Raw genomic sequence first — 20,374 nt, 5'->3', positions numbered from 1 at the left:
ATGCACTGGGACATAATCTCTCCTGTCTTCTGTTACCTGTGTTCATTGGAAAGGTGGGAGCTTCATCACACCTGCTCCCTTTTGAGCTCGTTGTTAAAGCAAGGCTGTGTGGAATTTGATTTTAAGCGTCTAGCCAAATCTGAATTACATTACATTTCTTAATCCAGCTGTCCTAAATGATAAGAAGTTCAGAGCTTCCAAACCCTTCTCCTGGGCCTACTGCATAGCAGCTAGTAATGGTTTGGCCCAAGGTCCCTTAGAAGCTTCACAGAAGTACTAAAAACAAACCCTGTGTATTTCCATTGTTTTAAAATTGATTGCACAGTGTTAGACACTGGGCCAGACGATGCTGTTTAGCCCTGCTGAAGTTGATATTGAAAGTCAGTGTAATCAGACCAATTCACACAAACTCAGGATCTGGACCTTTATCATAATGTATTATTGATACAGGCACGGTTCGTGCTTCTTATAAATTACTTTTTTTTTTTTAAATTGCTTTTCAAAATGACATGTCACTGAGAAACTGCAGTCATATGAACCCCATATAAAATGTTATTTCTATGCAGCATCTGGTTTTGACCTGTCTCTGCCAAATAGAACCTATATAGCACTTGTGAAGAAAAGAAATCATTTATATGACACAACCTCAATAACAATTTACCAGCTTAAGGCAAAATTACTGGATGCTATATTTTTATAAATCTGTGTGTGCATTAGGTTAGACTCAATAATCAGAGTAGATCCTTTTAGGCTTAAGTTCTGTACATCTATCTGATTTTGTACAGGAAACAAACAATTAAGTGGAAATGTGACCATTAAATTTGGAAAAAGCTGGAGTCTAAGAACACACTGCAATCTCCCAGTTAGAACTTGGAGGAGAGCGGTATAAAAGGAATTAGTGTAATCAAGTAATTCAGTGCGTAAGTCATTACCGCCATATTGAGGAAACTTAGGTCTGTAGGCAGCCCATGTTACGTAAACGATAAAATCTGTTTTGACAGTGTAATTAATGTTAGTCTCAAAACAGAAATGCAAATCGAACAAGACATCAAGGTCAGGAACTGTAAGACTTTGCCAAAGTTAAAAGAGATGTGGGCAACACAAACCTCATGGATTGCTGATGGACTAGTTGCAAAGGGTTCTATTTTAGATCAGTTAATTAGTGAAAAATTATAGCCTAACCAGCATCCTGTAGATGGCAAAGCAAAGTGCTGACAGCTGTTTTGCTCTTCTAAACAGTTCCTATGTGCCTCTAAAATACTGAAGTTGCCTTAAAGAACATCATCTTAGTTTTTCAGTTGCAGGAAGGAAAAACTTACCTTGAACTATACTCTGATTTATAGAATGCATGTGAGGCTTTTCTGGAATACCGATTGCATGTCACACCACCAAAACAGTGAGAAGCAAAGAGAAAAAACAGCTCCAAAAGCTAAGAGCTGCTGTTACCGGGTTACTCTTTCACATTGAGAGCAATAGAAATTTTGTAAATGTTTTTCAGTAGAACAGATTCAAACCAATATTGCTGTCATTCTGTACTTAAAAAAAACCTCTTTTCTTGACCTCCCACATACCCTTATCACTCAAGTCAAATAATTTCCAGCAGCCTCTTGAAATGCACTCACAGACATATTACGTAGGCTTATCATTGTTTTTGTTTGTATATTTTCTGTTCACATTCTTACAGTAGCTATGTGTAGTTTGTAATTTTCTTTAACTTTCAGAAAGGAATTCCAAACTGAGTAGGACGAGAAAAACAGTTTGCTCAGTTAACCTTAAGGAAGTGTTGCACAGTAGAATAATTTTAACAGTGTGTTATGATAATGGCCCTGTGTTAAAGAATTGAAATGATTACAAAATATTTTAATTAAGGATAATTTAATACTTTTAAATCATTCTTTTAATCTACAGAGAGCTGCAAGTCTGGACAAAGCTCTTTTGAGACTGGTAACAATACAGGCAGTAGTCAAACCAAGAAATCGTTTTACCCAAGATACTCTTGGAGTTGGTGTCAGTGTGGAAAAAAAATGCTCAGAAAGATACTTGCAGTCTACTGGTCCTATACTTAGGTGCAGAAAATGATGCTATTGGGTTTTGAGCTCTCAACTCTGCAAGTCAGAGCATGCTCTCTCCAAGTCAGTTATTCTTGTTTTTAGCAGGACCAGGATTTAATCTTTAGATTTATCCTATAATGCAATATGAATAGGGCTGACTTTTACCTCCCATTCTATGTCATCATTGTAGACTATTTTTATAGGCAACAGGGAGAAATAGGGACGTCCAGAGAACAACTTATCTCATAACAGATACCAATCCTAAAGGAGATAAATCACATTTCATTGAGTATAATAGGACATTAATGTGACTGCATTTGACGGCTAGCTACATTTTAGATATACGTATTAGGTGAGATGAATTTTTATGTCTGAAATTTTATTTTTTTATTATTATTATTATTATTTTTTCTACTGGGGGATAGAGACTAGGAGTGGAAATATACATATTTTTCTGGACAAAGAACTATCCCCAAAGGTTCATTTGTATTTAATATAATAAAAAGAAATGCATATAAAAAGTCATGACTCATTGATATGCCTTTGGTATTGTGTTCTTAGTCTCAGAAAGGCAAGTGATAAGTTACTCACTTCAAACTCAATGTCTTCCTCAGACTTGTTTGGATGTCTTCTAGTTGCCTTTGAGGAGCAGTAATGAGCAGCTTGGATTGCTTTGGCATTTGTCTAAACTGTGGTTTCCACTGTATATAGTTTTTACATACCAGGTTATATGCTGAGACTAAGGTTTGCCCCTTCCACGTGCTGGAACAATTCATTTACAGAGTACAGTGTTTGTTGGTAAGTATGGTCTTAATTTTATTATGTTCTTAATGGTCTGAATTTTTGGGTAGACCTGTGTGGTGTCAGGAGTTGGACTTGATGATCCTTATGGGTCCCTTCCAACTTGGGATATCTATGATTCTATGAAGTATCAGCATGCTATTAGGTAAGACACCTCTGTTAGTGCTCAGTAGGGTCCATACGCTGTACTGAGTCTGAGTCAAACTCACCTGAACATAGATACCTAATACCTTTTTAGATGTCCTATGCTCTTCTGCCTAGCATACAGCAGTTGTCCAGGAGGAGGCAATTCTCTTGTAGGTCCCATGTAAATGTCCCAAATGGTACAAGCCACTTATCTTTGAACTGAATCTGATTATTTTTGCCATGGGATCAGACAACTAGTTTGCATTAAAGTACATACATTTACATGACTTGATCTGGAGCCAAATCCCCCTTCATCCAGCTAACCTGTCTGGCCAAAGGCAAATTCTGTCTGGTTATGCCCTGGGTATGTCACCAGTTATAGCATCTTTACTTTTAATGAAAGTATTGGGTTTACCAATTGCCCTTCCAGGGTTGTTTCGAGTCTGAACAAAATGTCTGGCACAGAAATGAAGACTTAAATACAAGCTTTCATGAAACTCCATTTGAGGGAGATGAAAATAGAGGATGGGAGTTGCTGAAGGGTTGGCAGAGAGGTGCAAGCATCCCAAGAAGTTTTTTACATTAAGAAAACAGAGAATTTGTTAGAAGTAAAACTAAATGTTACTATAAAAGCTTTTCTGTTTTACTTCTGTGTCTCTCTACTCAAATCTAGATACAACTTTATTTAAATAGCAAAGAACTTGCTTTGCCTCTACCTTCATGCCTGTCTGTTACTAAGATGGATTTGAGTGGCAGCTGCCCACTAGGAATCTGTTCTCCTGGAAAAGGCAATTTTACAAGTTAGAAATAATATCCCTCAGGAGAAGCACATTTGTAAGTGGTGAGCATTAATCAAAACACCCTCACCGTAAAGCAGAATAGTAGTGAAAGCACCTAAACTTGCTTCCCTAAATGTCTGATAACACGTTTTTAGAAATAGTTTTACTAGCCAATGGACATTCTAGTGGCAGAAGGCACCCTACGGAAGCAAGACCTGCCCTGCCATTAAAGGGCTTGTCATAATTTTGAAGCGCAGCTCTGTCACTTCACACACACCCTTTACAGGCCCCCGTACCTTTGCTAGTGCCCAGAGGAGAGGAATTCCCCAGTGTCTGCACACTGTTTTGTTTTTTTTTTTGAAGATTGTATGTACCGTAAAGAAGCTACAACACAGCTCACATCCCTGTTGTACTGAAGGCATAACAAAGCTGAGGGCCGGTTTGCCTGCAAGCAAAGTGTGGTCAACTTGAATACAGTTATTAAACTAGCTGATGGACCAAGGCCCCCAGTGGATGAAATACTGCATGCGAGCTAGTGAAAATTCAAATGTCAGAACTCAAAGTGACCTCTCCATACCCAGCACAGAAAGCATGCTAATTCCAGTGCACATTCTGGCTCCTGACATACATGCCTTCAACAAAACCCAGGACTGAACATATGCAGAGCTTCCGAGAAGGCTCATTAGAGGGATTTTATTCATTCACTGAGGAATGCAGAAGGAGAATTGCTGCCAGGAGAAGGGTCCTGCCTTCCTTTTTACTACAAGTGAAAAGAAGCAGTATTCAGCACCAGTTTCAGCTGTGAAGGCTCACCCATCCTGCAAGCTTCTCCCAGCTGCACAGACACACCTGAGGACAAAACCTCCTGCCAGCATCAAGCTAAATAGCTGGGCTGAGATTTACCCCTGCCACTGTTAGCTTCTATCATGTCAGGAAGGCTTCAAACACCTGAGTAGTGAATCACCTTCTTTGCATGATTTTTTTTTTTTTACTTTCTTACCCACTCCTTTTTTTTTTTTTTTTCTTTTTTTATACCATTCAGAAAATGAAGCTGAGGAAACTATGAAAACTCATCCCACAGACAGCTTTGAAACCAAATTCAGCCAGGAAAGGGGGCATAGGTGGCCTTTTTAATAAAAGGAAAAACAGCTGTCTGGCAAATCTAATAGGTTATGGAGGAACTATGTCAAGCACAGAACAGCAGGAGCAAGGGAAAGACAGTCATTACATATTTTTTAAACTAACCATAGATGCAAGGCAGGGACTTTTTTTTTTTTTTTTAATCTTTGCCTTTGCGGATCATCTGTACGAAGGAAAATAAAAATTATAAAAAGCTGCTGGCTACTGCTCCAACTGTTTTCATGCCTCATCAGCCTGAAGAAGCCAGGCAGCCAGGCAGCCCTGATTAGCACAGCCTTCCTCCAGTCTCAGGGAATCCCAGAGTTACAAACAGTTGCAGCGACCCCTTGGCCATCCCCTGTTGAACTCCTCAAACCAAAGAACTTGTGTCACCTTCATCCCAGCGACTCCCTGAGACACTTTCGTGATGTAGAGCTGCTATAAAATGGCAGTGTCAGCATAGCATCAGAACTTCAATATATTTAAAAGAATTAAAGACTAATTATTCCCCCCAGATACACGCAGAGCAATGAAAATGATGTGTGTATATCCAAGTGTAGAACTGGGCTCATTCTTTGTTAGTATAAGATTTATTCTCACAGTATAAGCACACAAGTTGGCACAGCATCAAAGTCTTAACTCAGGATCCTCAAGTGCTCCCACAGATATATGGTATGCTTCCTGCAGAGAATTAGAGTGCCAGATAATTCCATGGGGCCCCAACAGTAATTAAGCAAAGTCAATAGGCAAATTATAATTGAGAAAACTGCCTTCTATATCTTATTTGGACTTAAAATTGTGTGAAGTTTTAAATATACTTGTTGTGGACATCACTGCAAGCTATCACCTAGCAATGGTTACCAATAATAACCCCTAAGACACAGCGTTTATTTCTATTCTCAGTATAGAGAAAACAGAAACTGTGGACACAGTAATTCATGCATATGTTTTCCCCCGTTTGGCTAGGTTTTCCCAGACAGTGCATTGGGTTAAGAAGATCTAAACAGCCACCTTAATGGAGTATCTAATTCTTGAGAAAATTTTTAAAAAATCATGAATTTATAGATCATAAAGCATTTTTTTTTTAGGAACTGAAGAGTGCATTTTTCGAATCTTGAATATATACAGATAGCACTTGAGGATGGAGTATTATGACCACAGCTGCACTGCAGTAAGTCAGCACTGCATAGTCAAAATCAGTGTGGCACAGAATCACAGACCAGTTGAGGATGGAAGGGACCTCTGGAGGTCATCTGGCCAACCCCTGCTCAAACAGGGACACCCAGAGCAGGGTGACTAGGACTGTGTCCAGGCGGCCTTTGAAGATCGTCAAAGAGGGAGACTCCACCACGTCTGGGCAACCTGTGCCAGGGTTTGGTCACCATCAGAGTAAAAAAGGTGTTTCCTAATGGTCAGATGGAGCTTCCTGTGTTTCAGTTTGCTTCTATTGCCTCTTGCCCTGTCACTAGACAACACTGGAAGGGGACTATCTCTATCTTCTTTACACTTTGTCTTCAGATACTAAAATACATTGACAAGATGCCCCCAGAGCAGAACAGTCCCAGCTCTCAGCCTTTCTTTACAGGACAGATGCTCCAGTCCCTTCACCATCTTCATGGCCCTTTGCTGGACTCTATAAAGTAGCTCCACATGTAGCAGCTCCATGACTTCACCATTGCCTACGCTTGCCTATCCTCATATCTTTGAACCAACCAACCAACCAAACACACTTCTATAACTATTGTCATTAGTGTTCAGATAGCAACCAGGGAATTGGTCCTTTTGGATTCCGTACTATGAAACAGTATGACCTCCAGATGAATTATTACATTCTCATGCTCTCATGTTTGTAGGTACATGACTACGCAATCTCTTTAGTGACAATGTACATTTTCTGGCTTAATATCAAACATGCACTATAAAAACTCACCCTGCATAGCCCCTTATTTCGAAAATGGAAAGCTGAAAATAGCTTTAAGCCAGGAGAAAGGAAACCTGCAATTCCTCAGGCATTCTGAGCAACAGTATGAGCTGTAATTGAAAACTCCCTCATGCAATGTGACCTTGTTTGAATTAATTGGTTTTGGAATTAGTGCTCAATAGTTCAGTGAATGTGGAATCCTCTAACATTTACTCATTGCCAAGTACAGTCCTACTGGCTGAGAAAAGTAAAATGCACAAAAGACAATTCCATATTTCTGATCCTTTTCAGTATCATCTCTTCAGTAACCACAAGTTTAGTAGAGCTACCCAGAGTGAATTAGCTGAAAGGGTGTGCTTATACAGCTGATCCGAAAGGTTTGTATTATGCTACATTTTCTAGAGAAATGAGGCAAGTGATTGAAATAGTGTGTGCTGACAACTTAGGGCCACTTTGGGCCCTAAAATTAGCAGTCCTTAAAATTTCTCTCTGAAAATCCCTGAAGCTGGAGAAGTAATCTTGGACTGACACTTAACATTAGGAGAATAAATTCAGGATTTCTTTATGTGCGATGAGCTAATCCCCATTGTGCTGAAGTCCATAGCTAGGTGAAGGTTTTTATTTTTTATTTTGTTATTAAACCATTCATCAAAAAACACTCTTTGTTGTTGCCAAATAACTTGGATTACATGAAAATGTGAACTAGTTTTAAGAAACTGATAATGATGCTTCCCTTTTATTCATTTACCTTAAAGCTAAAGAACTTAGGCCACACAGTCAGTTCCTTTTGCTGGAAGAATGATTTCCTACCTGAATGGAGTACTTCAATTCCTGCATAAAGAATATGCAGGAATATGTACAGTCTCTTCTGTTGAAGCTGTTTTACTTTGCCTATAAAAGCAATATTCACTGAGCAGATATCCCACCTGACAGGAGAATGTCCTGAGGAGCAGACTAGAGCCACAGTGTCTGTCTCAATAAAATGAAAATGCCACCAGGAGAAAGTGAGCTTGTCCCTCACATTTGAATCTACAATGACCTGGGGTTTGGGATGTCCACCTGGATGGCCAGAGGTGTGAGTTCCAAACTACTCTCTCAACATGTTCTTCTGCTTTGCTACACAAGATCCTAACTGCTAGCTCCAACGTCATTGCAATTCCGTATTTCAACATTCATGGCAAAACCAAGCAATATCAACAATATCAACAGGAAAAACAGAGCAAACATCCTGAAATATTATATGATTTAAAGAGGATGTTTTATACAGGACTCTATCTACATACAGAGCATGTAACATAAATAAGGTGACCTTTTCAGACAAAGGGGAAACAACCAGAGAGTGGTTAAGATCTTCCACACCTCTTGTCAGCTACGGTTTCAAAGTACAATCTATGCTGTACAACGGTACTTGAATTATTTTTCACTGAGACAGGTATTGCAAGTGGGATGAAGTGCTCTGTGGCACTGCTCCCAGCTAGCAGGCTCTGTTTCTCAACAGGGTTACACAGCCAGCACCCATTCTGCACCCAGCTGGTGATCCAGCTCCGCTACCACAGGTAGCTTGCACGCTTCCCTGCAGCACTCTGCTGCACTAGGCAGACATTAACAGGCAGGAGCCTTCCACGCTGACAGCGAAATGCATAATACATCCAGATATACCCGCGCAGCAGGGAACTGAGCTGGTATTGCCTGGAAATGCGACCCAGGCTTTATGCGCTCCTGAAAAGTGAAGCATTGCTTGCAAGAGCAAGATGTAAGGTGGTAGTAGTTAGGATGACTACTGCACTTTGTGACTTCTCATTCAGGAAATTACATGTTGTCTGTGATGGAGGGACGAGGTGGGAGGCAAACGCAGCTGGAGCTGTATTTTCTCAGCTGTGCATCTGGCAGCTGCAACTGAATACAGTTTAGAGACAGAAAGGATACTCCATCATTCAGGGCTTTTAACATGAAGTATTTTTTACTGGGTTCATTATCTCTTTACAGAATGAAACAGGATGGATAGAAATGTCCTAACCACAGAGAAATATGAAGAGACCTAGCAGGGTTCACACTGAGTCTGGTCCAGCTTCCAGCATGCCCACAATGTCGGCTGCCTCCACTGCATTGACACTTGTCTCATTCATTTACACCTGGGGCAACAGGTAGTGAGTGCCTTATACCTTGTCACACAGTCTCCAACAGAGATGGAAAGCCTGGTTCCACACATAGCTCAACTACGTGGGTCTGTGCAAAAGTTATGTGTTCATTAGAACCATGGATATTACCGATGAACCATCTGACTTTCTCTATGAAGTTGTATGCACTTAAGAAGAGCTAATGGTAAATCTTTTTCCATCTATTGGTAAGCTGTCTTAGCAGAGTCCATTAGCAATGTCCCACATAATGCTCATTATGTTTGCAACCTTCCTACCTTTTGCTAGCTGTACATGCATTTAAGGAGATTTTAAGAAAATGCGTGTTGTAAATACATATTTTAGTTTTATAATTGAATTCATAGATCAAATGTTAACATTTTTATTTTAGATTTACATTTTTAGTTACATGAATTAATTTTTAGCTAAGCCTGCATATTATGCTTTGATTGCTTTACAACATCGATAAGAGGCAGTCATGACCTATATCACTAAAATTTCAAGGAATAATTAAATTGCAATGCCTGCTAATTTTCTAAGAAATTGCTTTAGTTTCTTTGCCAAGAAGAGTTTGTAACATCAGAAGCTGAAAAGGAATTAATGCAATGCAATTTTCCTAAGAATTCAAAAGCTGAATTGGAATTGAAGGCTGATGCAAAACTTTGACCTTTTTTGACATTTACTTGAAGGAAGCACGTATAAATGTTAAATATCTGCCAATACCATTTTCATATTTCAGACAACTGCTTCTTTTACAATTTTCAGAGAGGGGTGAAGAAGTAAGAATTTTGAATTATAGTTATAATAGGAAATGAAGCATCTCCTTCTCATGCTACAAGAGCTGAAGAGAGAAATATTGAAGAGTTTACCCCTAGGGTTTTATAAACAAGAACTTATCTGGCAACTGAAATTTTCAATTAATAGTGAATCACATAACCCTTACTCTTCTTGTAAATCAGATAAATATTTCTAATTCAAATATTTATCTTATATAAAGCTGAGGACAGTGGCACAGAGATAATAATTTGAATACAAAATCACACTCAGGTATATAGTCCATAGGCTTTGAATCACAGTTTTGGCTTGGGAATACATCTCAAATCCTTTTTTTTTTTTTTTTTAAATAAATAAATCTTTTTTCTCCTCAATGCCAATATCACCTCACCACAACAAAGAAGAAAGATTACATATTTGGGCAAGAAAATCTATCTGATAAATCATTCCTGAGATGAGACAGAAGCCATGAGTGAAATGAAGGTTAGAGTTTTCAAAACCTCATTATTTAGCCAGCAGACTGCTAATCAATGCAAAACATTTTTCTTAAGTATGAAAACACTGGGATGCAAACATGTTTATTGCCTAATCTAGTTATTTTCCCAAACATATTCTATTATTTGGCTTTGTTACTCCAGAGAGAATAATTTCCTGTCAGAGGAGAATTTGGGGTTCATCTAGCATATAAACTCAAGACAGCTTAGGTGAAAACCAATTAACTTGGTAACCAAAATAATTCTGAAAGTGTTCCAATTCAGTACCTGGAGTCAGATACCAAAACAGATATTTAGTACTGTCCCTTGCCTTAGAAGGTCTCTTCATGATAATCACACAGTACTATATGACAAAGATGAAACATTAATCTCTGAGGTAGCAATAAAATCTCATTTTATATCATGACAGCATCTCTATTAAACAAGGGATAGAAACATCCTTAAGAGTTTGTCACAGTAAGCCACAGCTCCTGATTTTATGCAAAGTTATATGCAGGAATTAAAATGCTATGCTGAAGATAAAATAATATTTTATACTACTTATAGAATATTTATGGAAAACTTCTGTTATTCGGCCTGGGTTTAATTCCTTTTTTAAGATCCCACTGGTCTGTTATACAGCACATGTGTCAAGCAAATAATTTAAAAAGCATTTTTGCATGATACATTTTGAGCTATGCTTTTACCTTCTGTAGATGGGCAGCCTGCACTGCAATGTACGTGGCAAGGACAATACCATAATTAGGAACTGATACTAAGGTATTTGGAAACATACATAAAAGTAAGTTTGGATCACTTAGCAAGGAATATGTATTATATGTATTTGTTAATAGATTTCATTTTAGATATTTCACTGCTATCTGTGCAATCTTTTCTCTACCAGTACTTCAATTCTAAGTACTCTATTGTATTGATAGTCTAAAATGAATAAAGATATCATATTTGCTAAGCAACCAATAAGAGAAAGGAAAGTTGCTACAAGAATGTTAAAAGATCCTAAAAATGACTGGTGTAACAACGAATACTAAAGGCTATTGATGAGTATATAATATATATATAATAGCAAATACATGAAGATTGCCAGTGTTCATGATTCAGTATATTGATGCAACTGGCTATGCCTTTTCTAAAGTAAGCAATACTATTTGTGCTTGGAAACCTGAATGCAGGGCAAAGAGAGGTCAAATTATGGCTATGCTGAAATTCATCTCCATTGTATTATGCACACCGTATTCTCCCCAGAAGGAGCTTATTCCAAGCTGCAGCCACAATGTATTCTTAGTATTAAAAACCTAAGAATACTGGTATCAGATATTATCACTGCACAGGAAATTGTTTCCAGTATCAAACATCTTTTTACAAAACAAGACTAGACATTTTAACATGCAGAACAGTGGAAGGATCAGTGTAGATTTGCTTACCTGTGGTTGACCTGATAGTTGAGGTGATGTTGGAAGATGCCATCGCAGGTATACATTCATCATCTTGGGAATAGCCTGCCTGAATGGCACGCAAGTAACTGTGGCTTCTTGTTCGGAAACATCCAGGGAGGTCAAGGGCATCCATTGCCTGAGCTTCAACTTCACTAAACACTGATTCACACACCGATTCAAATTGCCCATTAACCTCTGCTTCACTCATCTGAATAAACAACAACAATGCATTTGATTTTTGACTTGCTTTTTTTGTGATCATCACGGCCTCAACATCTCAAATGGACACCTGTACATTGATGAAGAACTGTTTTAGCAAATAGTTAAAATTTAGTAATCCCTTCTGATCACATTCACATTTTGTTTTTACTTGCATCAGCTGTTTATATGTGTATAGTAAGTACATTACACATGCCATACAATTAATTGTACAATTAGTATGTTTTGGCCTATTCAGAAGATTATAAATACATGATTTTAGTGGTAGCCAACCAATCTGAGGTCACTATGCGCAGAAATCCATGTTCTGCCTGCACCAGAGAACAGAAATTATCTGCACTAATATTAGTCCCCAAAAGGTGAGGGTGGATTGCCTGGGCTCCTCACTAACCAGCAAGGTTAAGACTTGTGTGGACATTCAACCTGTGCAGCAGGTTGTTTTCTTCCTCTCATTACAAAGGAGCTCAGGGAGGTATCTCATACTTGGTTCTGCGAGTTCAAAGGAGGTGATGCTTCTGAAAGGTTTGAGAAGTATTGCATCTAAAGTTGTGGCCAGTGAAGCATGTGAAAGAATAACCATTCTTTGAAATAGTGTGAAAGGTGGTCAGATGAGAAAGTAATGCTTGGACCACCTTCAGGTGAGAAGTGTCCTACACTAAACTCTTATTTCCTGGTTACCTGTGAGCCATTCTACTACCATGTAAAAATGAGGTGCCGCCACTACTGCCTTTCCTTCAGCAGCATTATTTTAAGTCTGACACTTCCACCACCATGTTTGCTGCCTGTCAGAGCACGCTAGACGTGCCGTGACACCACCTACCAGGTTGTCCCTCTGAGAGGTTTCAGCACCACCCTCCAGCTCCTCTCAGGGCTTGGACAGAAGCCGGTGTCTACCTGCTGACCCTGCAGGTTGGGCGTGAGACAAAACTGTACATTTTGAGGAAGCTTTCATGATTAAGAGGGTTTAGATGGGCTGGCTTGGATTAGGGAATGTCTTTGCAGGCAACTGAATTGCAGTTGTGAAATGAGTGCCTAAATTCTCCCTAGACCATTTTTAACAGGTCAGCCCTGACTATCTCTAATAAACATAATAATAACAATAAAATGATCTTTATCCGAAACCAGACAGGAAGCATTTAAACACTGGACAGACAAACACATGACCTCCTGATAACTGCTTCTGATATTTTTTTTTTTTTTAAAAGAGAGTGCTAGAAATCAGAATCAGTATAAATACCAAGTGAAATTAGTAGTGCCACTAAACGGTGCATCCAGTTGATTTTACTTTTTCTATATTGGTGCTAAGTGCGGTTTTCATTATTACTGTTCCTAGCACATTATTCATTATGTAAATAGAGTGAGTGCAAATGTTTCAAATGTTTTAGGATTTTGATTAAGTAAATGGAAATTTCATACAGAACTTCTGATGATAATGAATAACTGATATTTTAATTTCATGTAAGACACTTTGGCTACTAAATCTTCTCTGAAAGGAATTACATTACCCTTCATGAAATTTGCTTCTAATAAAGTTAAGTAGATTAATGCAATCTCAAAAAGATTTTTTAAAAAAATCTTACTCAGAAATATTTTGCATACATCATTGATCAGGAAATTTATGGTAATGTAGTCCATAAACACAGTCAGTCCTAACCACTTCTTTCAAACTAAGGTCACTGACAGTAGAAAAATAAAAGTTTTAGAACTTAAATTAGAAATATAAACTATGGAATCCAGCATCTTTCTTGACTGGATCTTTGGTAAAGAGTGAAAAAGAAAAAAAAAATCTCATGAAAAAAAGACATTAAAAATATCACAAATCATACAAACTGCTGTTACGTAGATGGGACAGGAAGGTGATGGTGTCATGGAAAAATAACAGGAGACAGCAAAGGTTCAGAACGTGTTATTTTAATACATTTACTTCATATAGTATCTACCAAATGCAGTTATTACTGATCTGGAAACAACTGGAAAGTGAGGTAGAAAGTACGTGGTTGACATAAAATTATGTGGGTTATTGAAGACTGAAAAAGAAAGTAAGGAATTATATCCAGCAGGACTTAATTAATCTGGCCAATTGAGCAATCTAACTGCAAATGAAATCTATTGTGGACATCTTTGCAGGTAATGTGCATTGGAATGAAGAATTTGAACCACTGCTGAAACCAGTTAGTCATTAAGGACAGCTCAGTGAACATTTCCATACATAGAGATGGTCAAAAAGGCAGAAGGTGTTAGACTAGTTCTATATTATAGCATTATCTTTGACAGCCAACAGCACTTGCTTTGAATGCAGGATCTATTTCTTGACAAATTTTCTCAAAAACAGAGTAATAAAAATGGAAAATAAGCAAACCAGGGTAATGAAAACCAAGGCATGAAAATGTTGGGGACGGATTTCACAAGGAAGCTTATGAAAAATTATAAAAGGCTTGGAAAATGACTGTCTGTTTCTAATTCTGATGTGTGCTATACAAGATTATAGTTAGATTTGTCCCACAAAAATAAAGGAAATTGACTGAGGGGCATTTGTCAGGCGAGTAGTACATCCCAATGCTCTACAGTCAGTGAAGACTGACAAGCACTTCCAGAGGGCTCTCAGCTCACTTAGGATGTGCATTGTCCTGGAAGAAACTCTTTCACTCCATTAACTACAGAGGAAGCGCTAGTTGTTGCCTCAGTTAAAAGCCTCAAGTTAGATGAGCTGAATCCAGGCCTGAATAGCCACGCGGTACAAATTGAATGTGAATGAATACAAAATTCTTAAAAAGATTTTTTTTTTTTTAAATCATAAGCATCTCATATAATTAGCTACTATATCCTTAGGTGCCCCACTGAATGCTCAAAGGAAAATAAAGTACGCGTCTGAGAAGAGAGGAGGGTCCTGATGTCATGAAGCAACACAGGGAAAAAATGTTATGACCAATGAACATTAGAAACATTGGAAATTTTGTATAAGGTCCTCTATTAAACAGAATATCCACATACTTGATAAGGCTATTTGTTCTTCAGGCCTGATTCAACATGAATTAGTACTAAATAACAAATATAAAACCAGCAGGATGTAAAAATGTCTCTTTTCAGAAGTTCCTGTACACAGAATAATCGATGGGACTTATTCTTTCACTCGAGAAGAGTGAAGGGATTGATTTCAGAGATATCTTAAGCTGGCAACCCACATTTTCTGAGTCAGAATACATCATTCCAGAAGATAAGTATTGTAGGAGTGTGCCACCCTATGCTCGATCTGAATCTTCTTCTTAACATTTAAATATTTACTGTAGACTGAAAATAAAAATACCAGTACTTACATTTCTTTCTGGAAAAAAAAAAAAAGGAAAATATTGTCTGTTATGGTGTCCCTGTGCTTCTAGCATTCAATATTTTTCTTTAAATTATGAACAAAGGTAAAATTCTTTAGAACTGAATTACTTTGACAATTCACATCCTCAGTTTGATATTAGTTAAAATGACCAAACAAACAAACAAACAAAACCCATCCCAAACAAACAAAACCCATCCACTCGTAACAACTCTTGCATCTGTGATTAACCCATAAGAAAAGTTGTAACAAGAATTTCCCACCTGACTAACACAGCTGGCCTGACTGAGTGTGCTCACTGCTCTCATATAGCTCTGATTCCTTGAGCGAAACTTTGGGGAATTGTAGTTTGCAGAGGGATCCAGGTTGTGACCCCCAGGCACGTCACTTGCAGTTTGAAGGTAGCTCTGACTACAAAGGAAAGAGGAAGAAAAAAGGAAAGGGTATAAAACTATAGATGGAATCAATTAAGACACTAAAGACAATAATTCGCTGAGACTCACAAATCCATTTCCCGGGGTCAAAAATCTTTCCTGGTATAGAACAGCATAGATCTCGTGTAGCCAAACGCCTTAACACAAGCAGAGAATCTGTTTGCAGTTCTGCCACCTGGATGCTATGAAATTTTAAATATCTTTACCATATTTAAACATCATCAATCCTCCTGATTATTAATGTTGAACTTTCCTAAAAGAGAATGTCTAGGTGAACAAGAACAAGAGGCAGAGCTAAAGCATAAACCAAAGTAACCCAGAATGTTTCTTCATAGATAAAATCTGTTACTTGTCATCTGTTCTTCATCAAGGTGTTAGGCATCAAGAGACCTTTTATTTTCAAAGGATTGATACATTTTAGCAAAAGATCAAAATACTGTGTTCAGTTAAAAAGAAAAAAAAGAATAATAAGGTACCCCTGCACAAAGCTTTATAAATGCTTTTCTTACAACACATCTCCCAGTTTAGGGGACCGGGATCCTAACACAATGCTGAGCCCCCTTCACTATGCTTTCGCTACAGGGGCATGTTAGTCTTCATGTTTTATGTCAAATATATTGTTCATTTATCATTCCAGGAAAATAAAGGAAGCCTGAGAAAATAACTGTGCTTTATTTTGAATGCAGAAGTTCAAAAAAAAACATGTGAATGAGGTCTACCAGAGTTCTCAGAAAGTCTGAAAAAATATTTCAGGAGTCTTGTGTTGTTCCTCCCTAAACAGGAGTGCACAAATTAAAGAATATTTCAGAAATTTGGAGTTTCATGTGGAAAAGAGGCAGTTCTTACATTTATTCCTTAAAGGTAGCTTCAACAGTAATGCAATTTCTGTGAAAAATGGATTTGCACCAGTTAAATGCCTATCAGTATTGGCAATACAGTTATTTCAGGCCAAGTTGGCAGTTACCCAGCTCAGCAGTGGCTGCAATGTGTGCCAGGGCACGTTCCCCTGAAAGGGGAAGTTTCCTCTCTGGAAGGACCAGACCACTCAGCAAATGAGAAAGCAACAAGTTTCATTCCTGGTGCGAAGAGCGGAACGAACCATGACCTTGCTTATATTTAAGAAACATTGAGCATGACCACAGGCCAGTGCTCGAGGAAGGACTAATCAGCCTTCCTTGCTAAGTGAGCTTGGGCTGGGCTGGAAGCAGTCCGCAAGGAGCACTCAGGGAGGAATCTCAGGCCCTTTATCATGGTGCTGACTAAAGGACCGAGTAGCGTTGAGCTCCATCTCCCTGTGTGACCACCTCCTTTCATGTCAGGCATGTAAGACAACCCAATGTCCCCCACACCTCTAGCTGCAAGAGCAGATGGGATTATAGACCCCCTGACCTTCCACTTGGGAGATCTGTTCTCAAGCACTTCCATGTGTTGTTATCCCTGCCGTGGTCATTTCGGGGTCAACGCAGACATAGCTTTACTCCCTCAGTGCATCAGCTAGGCTATCTGCTTCTCTAAAATGGGCTGCCTTTTTCCTCTTCTTCTTCAAAGAAAAAGAAAAAAAGACATAAATTTCATGCATTTTTTTTTTAATTCTTAAGAAATTTTCTTCGACGCATTTTCTACTTCCTGCCTTTATTTGATGCCTTCCATAGAATACTTCTGTAACGTCAAGACAGGGGTAAACTATGCCATAACTGCTAAAACCGAAATGAAAATGTATGAGATTGATGCATGCCTCTGAACATAGGTTAATTAAATCATTACTGTCAAAGTGATTTGCAGATTAAGATAGCTCTCTGATAGTGGGTCTAATTTGGTTTTAAGTGATGAAAACAAGAACAGTAGCGGCATTTTTTTTGTTCCCATAGGTATGAAGACAAATATAATAGATTAGGCAAAGTGATGTAGAGCCTCCCTATCTATATTTAGTTTCTGTATGTAACTAAACCTCCTTTTCTCTACAGGGAGCAGGCTGATGATTGTCACCTGCTTTGTATCATCCTAAATCTTTGCATATGCTTTACTAAATCTGTCTGGTATTCCTAATTTAGTACTTTTCAAAATAGTTAGATGAGTCGCTTCTGGACCCTCTGCTTGTCATCAGGTGGCAAAATGTTGGATTCTGAGTTCAGAAGCAGTTTGTGAAAGAGGTATTTCAGGTTTCTTCGTTAAAACATGGGCCACATTAAGAAAAGAAAAGGTCAATAGAATTAAATTATAAATAATTATTTTATAAACTGCTTAGAAATTAATTAAACTGGCTCTTTTGCTAAGCAATGCTCAACAACATAGCATTTCATTATGGAGATATGGGTTCCTTCTGAGGTATTGCTATCATTAAATACAACCAACAATTTCTACAGAAATAATTTATTAAAGGAAGAAGCCCAATATACCATGGTACTGCTAAACATCTGAGTTTTGATGGATGAGTTTGGACATTACCTGATAGTTAAATAATTTTTCACTTATCAGAGGAGGGAAATTTATTCAAAGGACTGTAGCAAAATAAATGTTACACATATTAGGCTGTAAAAGCAATTTCACATCCATTCAATTAATACTTTGAACTCTTTCCTGATAAAAAGAAATGATTAGTTTTCATTTCTAAGATATACACTCAAATTAATCCTCTAGGATAAATATCTCAATCCATAGTAAAAATTATGATTGTGCTATAACCACGATCCAGAATCAAAATGTTATTCATTCAAAAGTTACAGAAAGTTGCCTTCAAATATCATTATCCATCGCTCAAGGAACTTTCGTTCTTGTCAATAATGCTACAAATACACACCGCATGCGTCTGAAGCAGCTGAACAGCAGCTGAACAACTTCAGCATGTAGTGCTGGGGGATTTCAGGCGTTCCCTCTGTGGTCTTTACCACAGTACTTTGCAGAACTCACTTAGTTACTTTGTGTAGCGCTGAGCCTATGCTTTGTCATCACTGAGTTCAGATGCTGATGAACACCCAGGACAGTTGGCGGCTTGTTTCCTGAAGCCTGTGTCATCACTCTATGACTAACATTACTGTAAACTGGAACTACAGCACACAGTAGTGTGCTGTGACTTAGATAACAACTGGATGTTCTGCAGAAGATGCATATTTTGGTTATTTGGTTAAAAGGCACATATAATAGTAAAACAACATGTTTTACCTTTTAGGACACCCTGAACTTCCTGATTTAGTGGCTGATGTGGTCCTACACCTCATAGCTACGCTAGAGTCCAAGCAAAAGTAACAGACTCCCCAACTTCTCCCAGCAAATTCAGATTCCTGGGTAGCAGCACTTGACAGTGAAAGCAAACCAATTAGAAAGAGATCTCTGTCACCCTATTTCTCGTGTTTTGTTTGCCTGTATATTATTTTCTATTGAGTGATTGGTATCGTATACTTTGTCATAAACCTAATAACTTTTTTTTACAAAAGTATGAACATGATGTCAACAATGCAGCAAATGTGGTAAACTTGCCACGACCACTACTTGATATGCTCACATACATTCAAAACAGTGATCACTCCCCAGAACACCTATTTTCTGCCAAATATTCAGCTACCAGTTAACCCCGTGTCAAGGAGGTACCAAAGGTGAATTAACATCTTCCAGGGCCCCTAAAAGTTGCAGCAAGAAAGTCGCTTTCTCACTCTGAAAGGACTTATCATCAGGTTTATTAAGAGAGCATTGGATATAAAGAAAATCCATTTTCTGTCGAATTAATTTCTGGAATCGTAATATTCTAGAATCACATCTTTATATTTGCATGATTATTCCTGCATTTGTCAAAAAATCTAAGAATGAATGGGAACATTAAAGAAGGTACAATCGCCTCTGTTTAAATCAGTACCTTCAATTCAGAAGTATCATTCTGGGACAAAAAGATAAAATTTGTAAAAAGAATTCATCTTGGGCACTGAAAAGGCAGGTGCATTAGGATTAGCAAGGTAACATAAGTTATCAAAACCTATTTTATCAAGAGATTTGCATTTCAATGGATATTCATTTCTCTATCCGGATCTATCTTAACTATCTCTTTGTAGGTACACGAAATAACTCATCGACCAGAATCTAATGATTAAGCTTAGCTAGCAGTGCCATTGTATAGCAGCTGTGAGTCATACTGTGTCTCTGCGGATCCCTGCTGAAGTCAATAGAGCTCTGCATGAGGGCACAGATGTGCCTGTATGCAGTCCATTGGAGAACTCGGAGTATAGACATTAAGTCTGATTCTCCCTTTGGAATAGCACAGTTAGTCTGGTTCTCTGAAAAATTGAAAGTACACATAAATCTGGAGAATTTAGTGCAGAATTTCTTTTCTAATCTCTGCCATACAACAGCCTCCTTTTTGATCAGTGATAGATATGAGAATTTGGGCCAAACTAAATTTTTAAGAGGCCTATATATTTCATCATTGACCCATAGCCTTTTTTAAAAAGGTGTCTGAAAGATATCGAACATTTGATTTATTACAAGAACATGGTAGGAAAGAGGTGGAGACTGCTGTTTCCCTCCTTATGAAATGTCCACTAATCACTGGAAGGAGAGAACCCACTAAGTATTTAGGGATTTTGTACAATATGAACCAGAACAGAATGAGAGGAAATCATTCAGTACTATTAAAAAGTCTGATAGTTTTCTCACTCTTTGCAAAGATTCAGAGGATGTGGGCTCGATCAAACCTGTACTCCAAAACTCACAACATGTGGATGTAATAAAAAAAGTCTGATGTGGAAATCTAAACTCAAAGCTATTGTTTATAAGAG

At 38.1% G+C, this 20,374-nt stretch overlaps 1 protein-coding gene across 1 annotated transcript in view; it reads right to left on the bottom strand.

The window, feature by feature from the left end:
* Positions 1 to 20,374, bottom strand: part of DLGAP2 (DLG associated protein 2) — a 465,089-nt gene that overhangs the window by 47,205 nt on the left and 397,510 nt on the right. Inside the window, exons 8-9 of the mRNA XM_083831130.1 lie at positions 15,441 to 15,588; positions 11,622 to 11,841 (exon numbers count right to left, since the gene is read on the bottom strand). Of these exons, the coding sequence (XP_083687256.1) occupies positions 11,622 to 11,841; positions 15,441 to 15,588 (368 nt within the window). The remainder of the gene's footprint in view (positions 1 to 11,621; positions 11,842 to 15,440; positions 15,589 to 20,374) is intronic.

Source organism: Anser anser, assembly GCF_964211835.1.
Source record: "Anser anser genome assembly, chromosome: 3".
Classification (NCBI taxonomy): domain Eukaryota; kingdom Metazoa; phylum Chordata; class Aves; order Anseriformes; family Anatidae; genus Anser; species Anser anser.
Note: the sequence above shows the minus strand (reverse complement) of the source record. Positions and strands in the feature narration are given on the sequence as shown.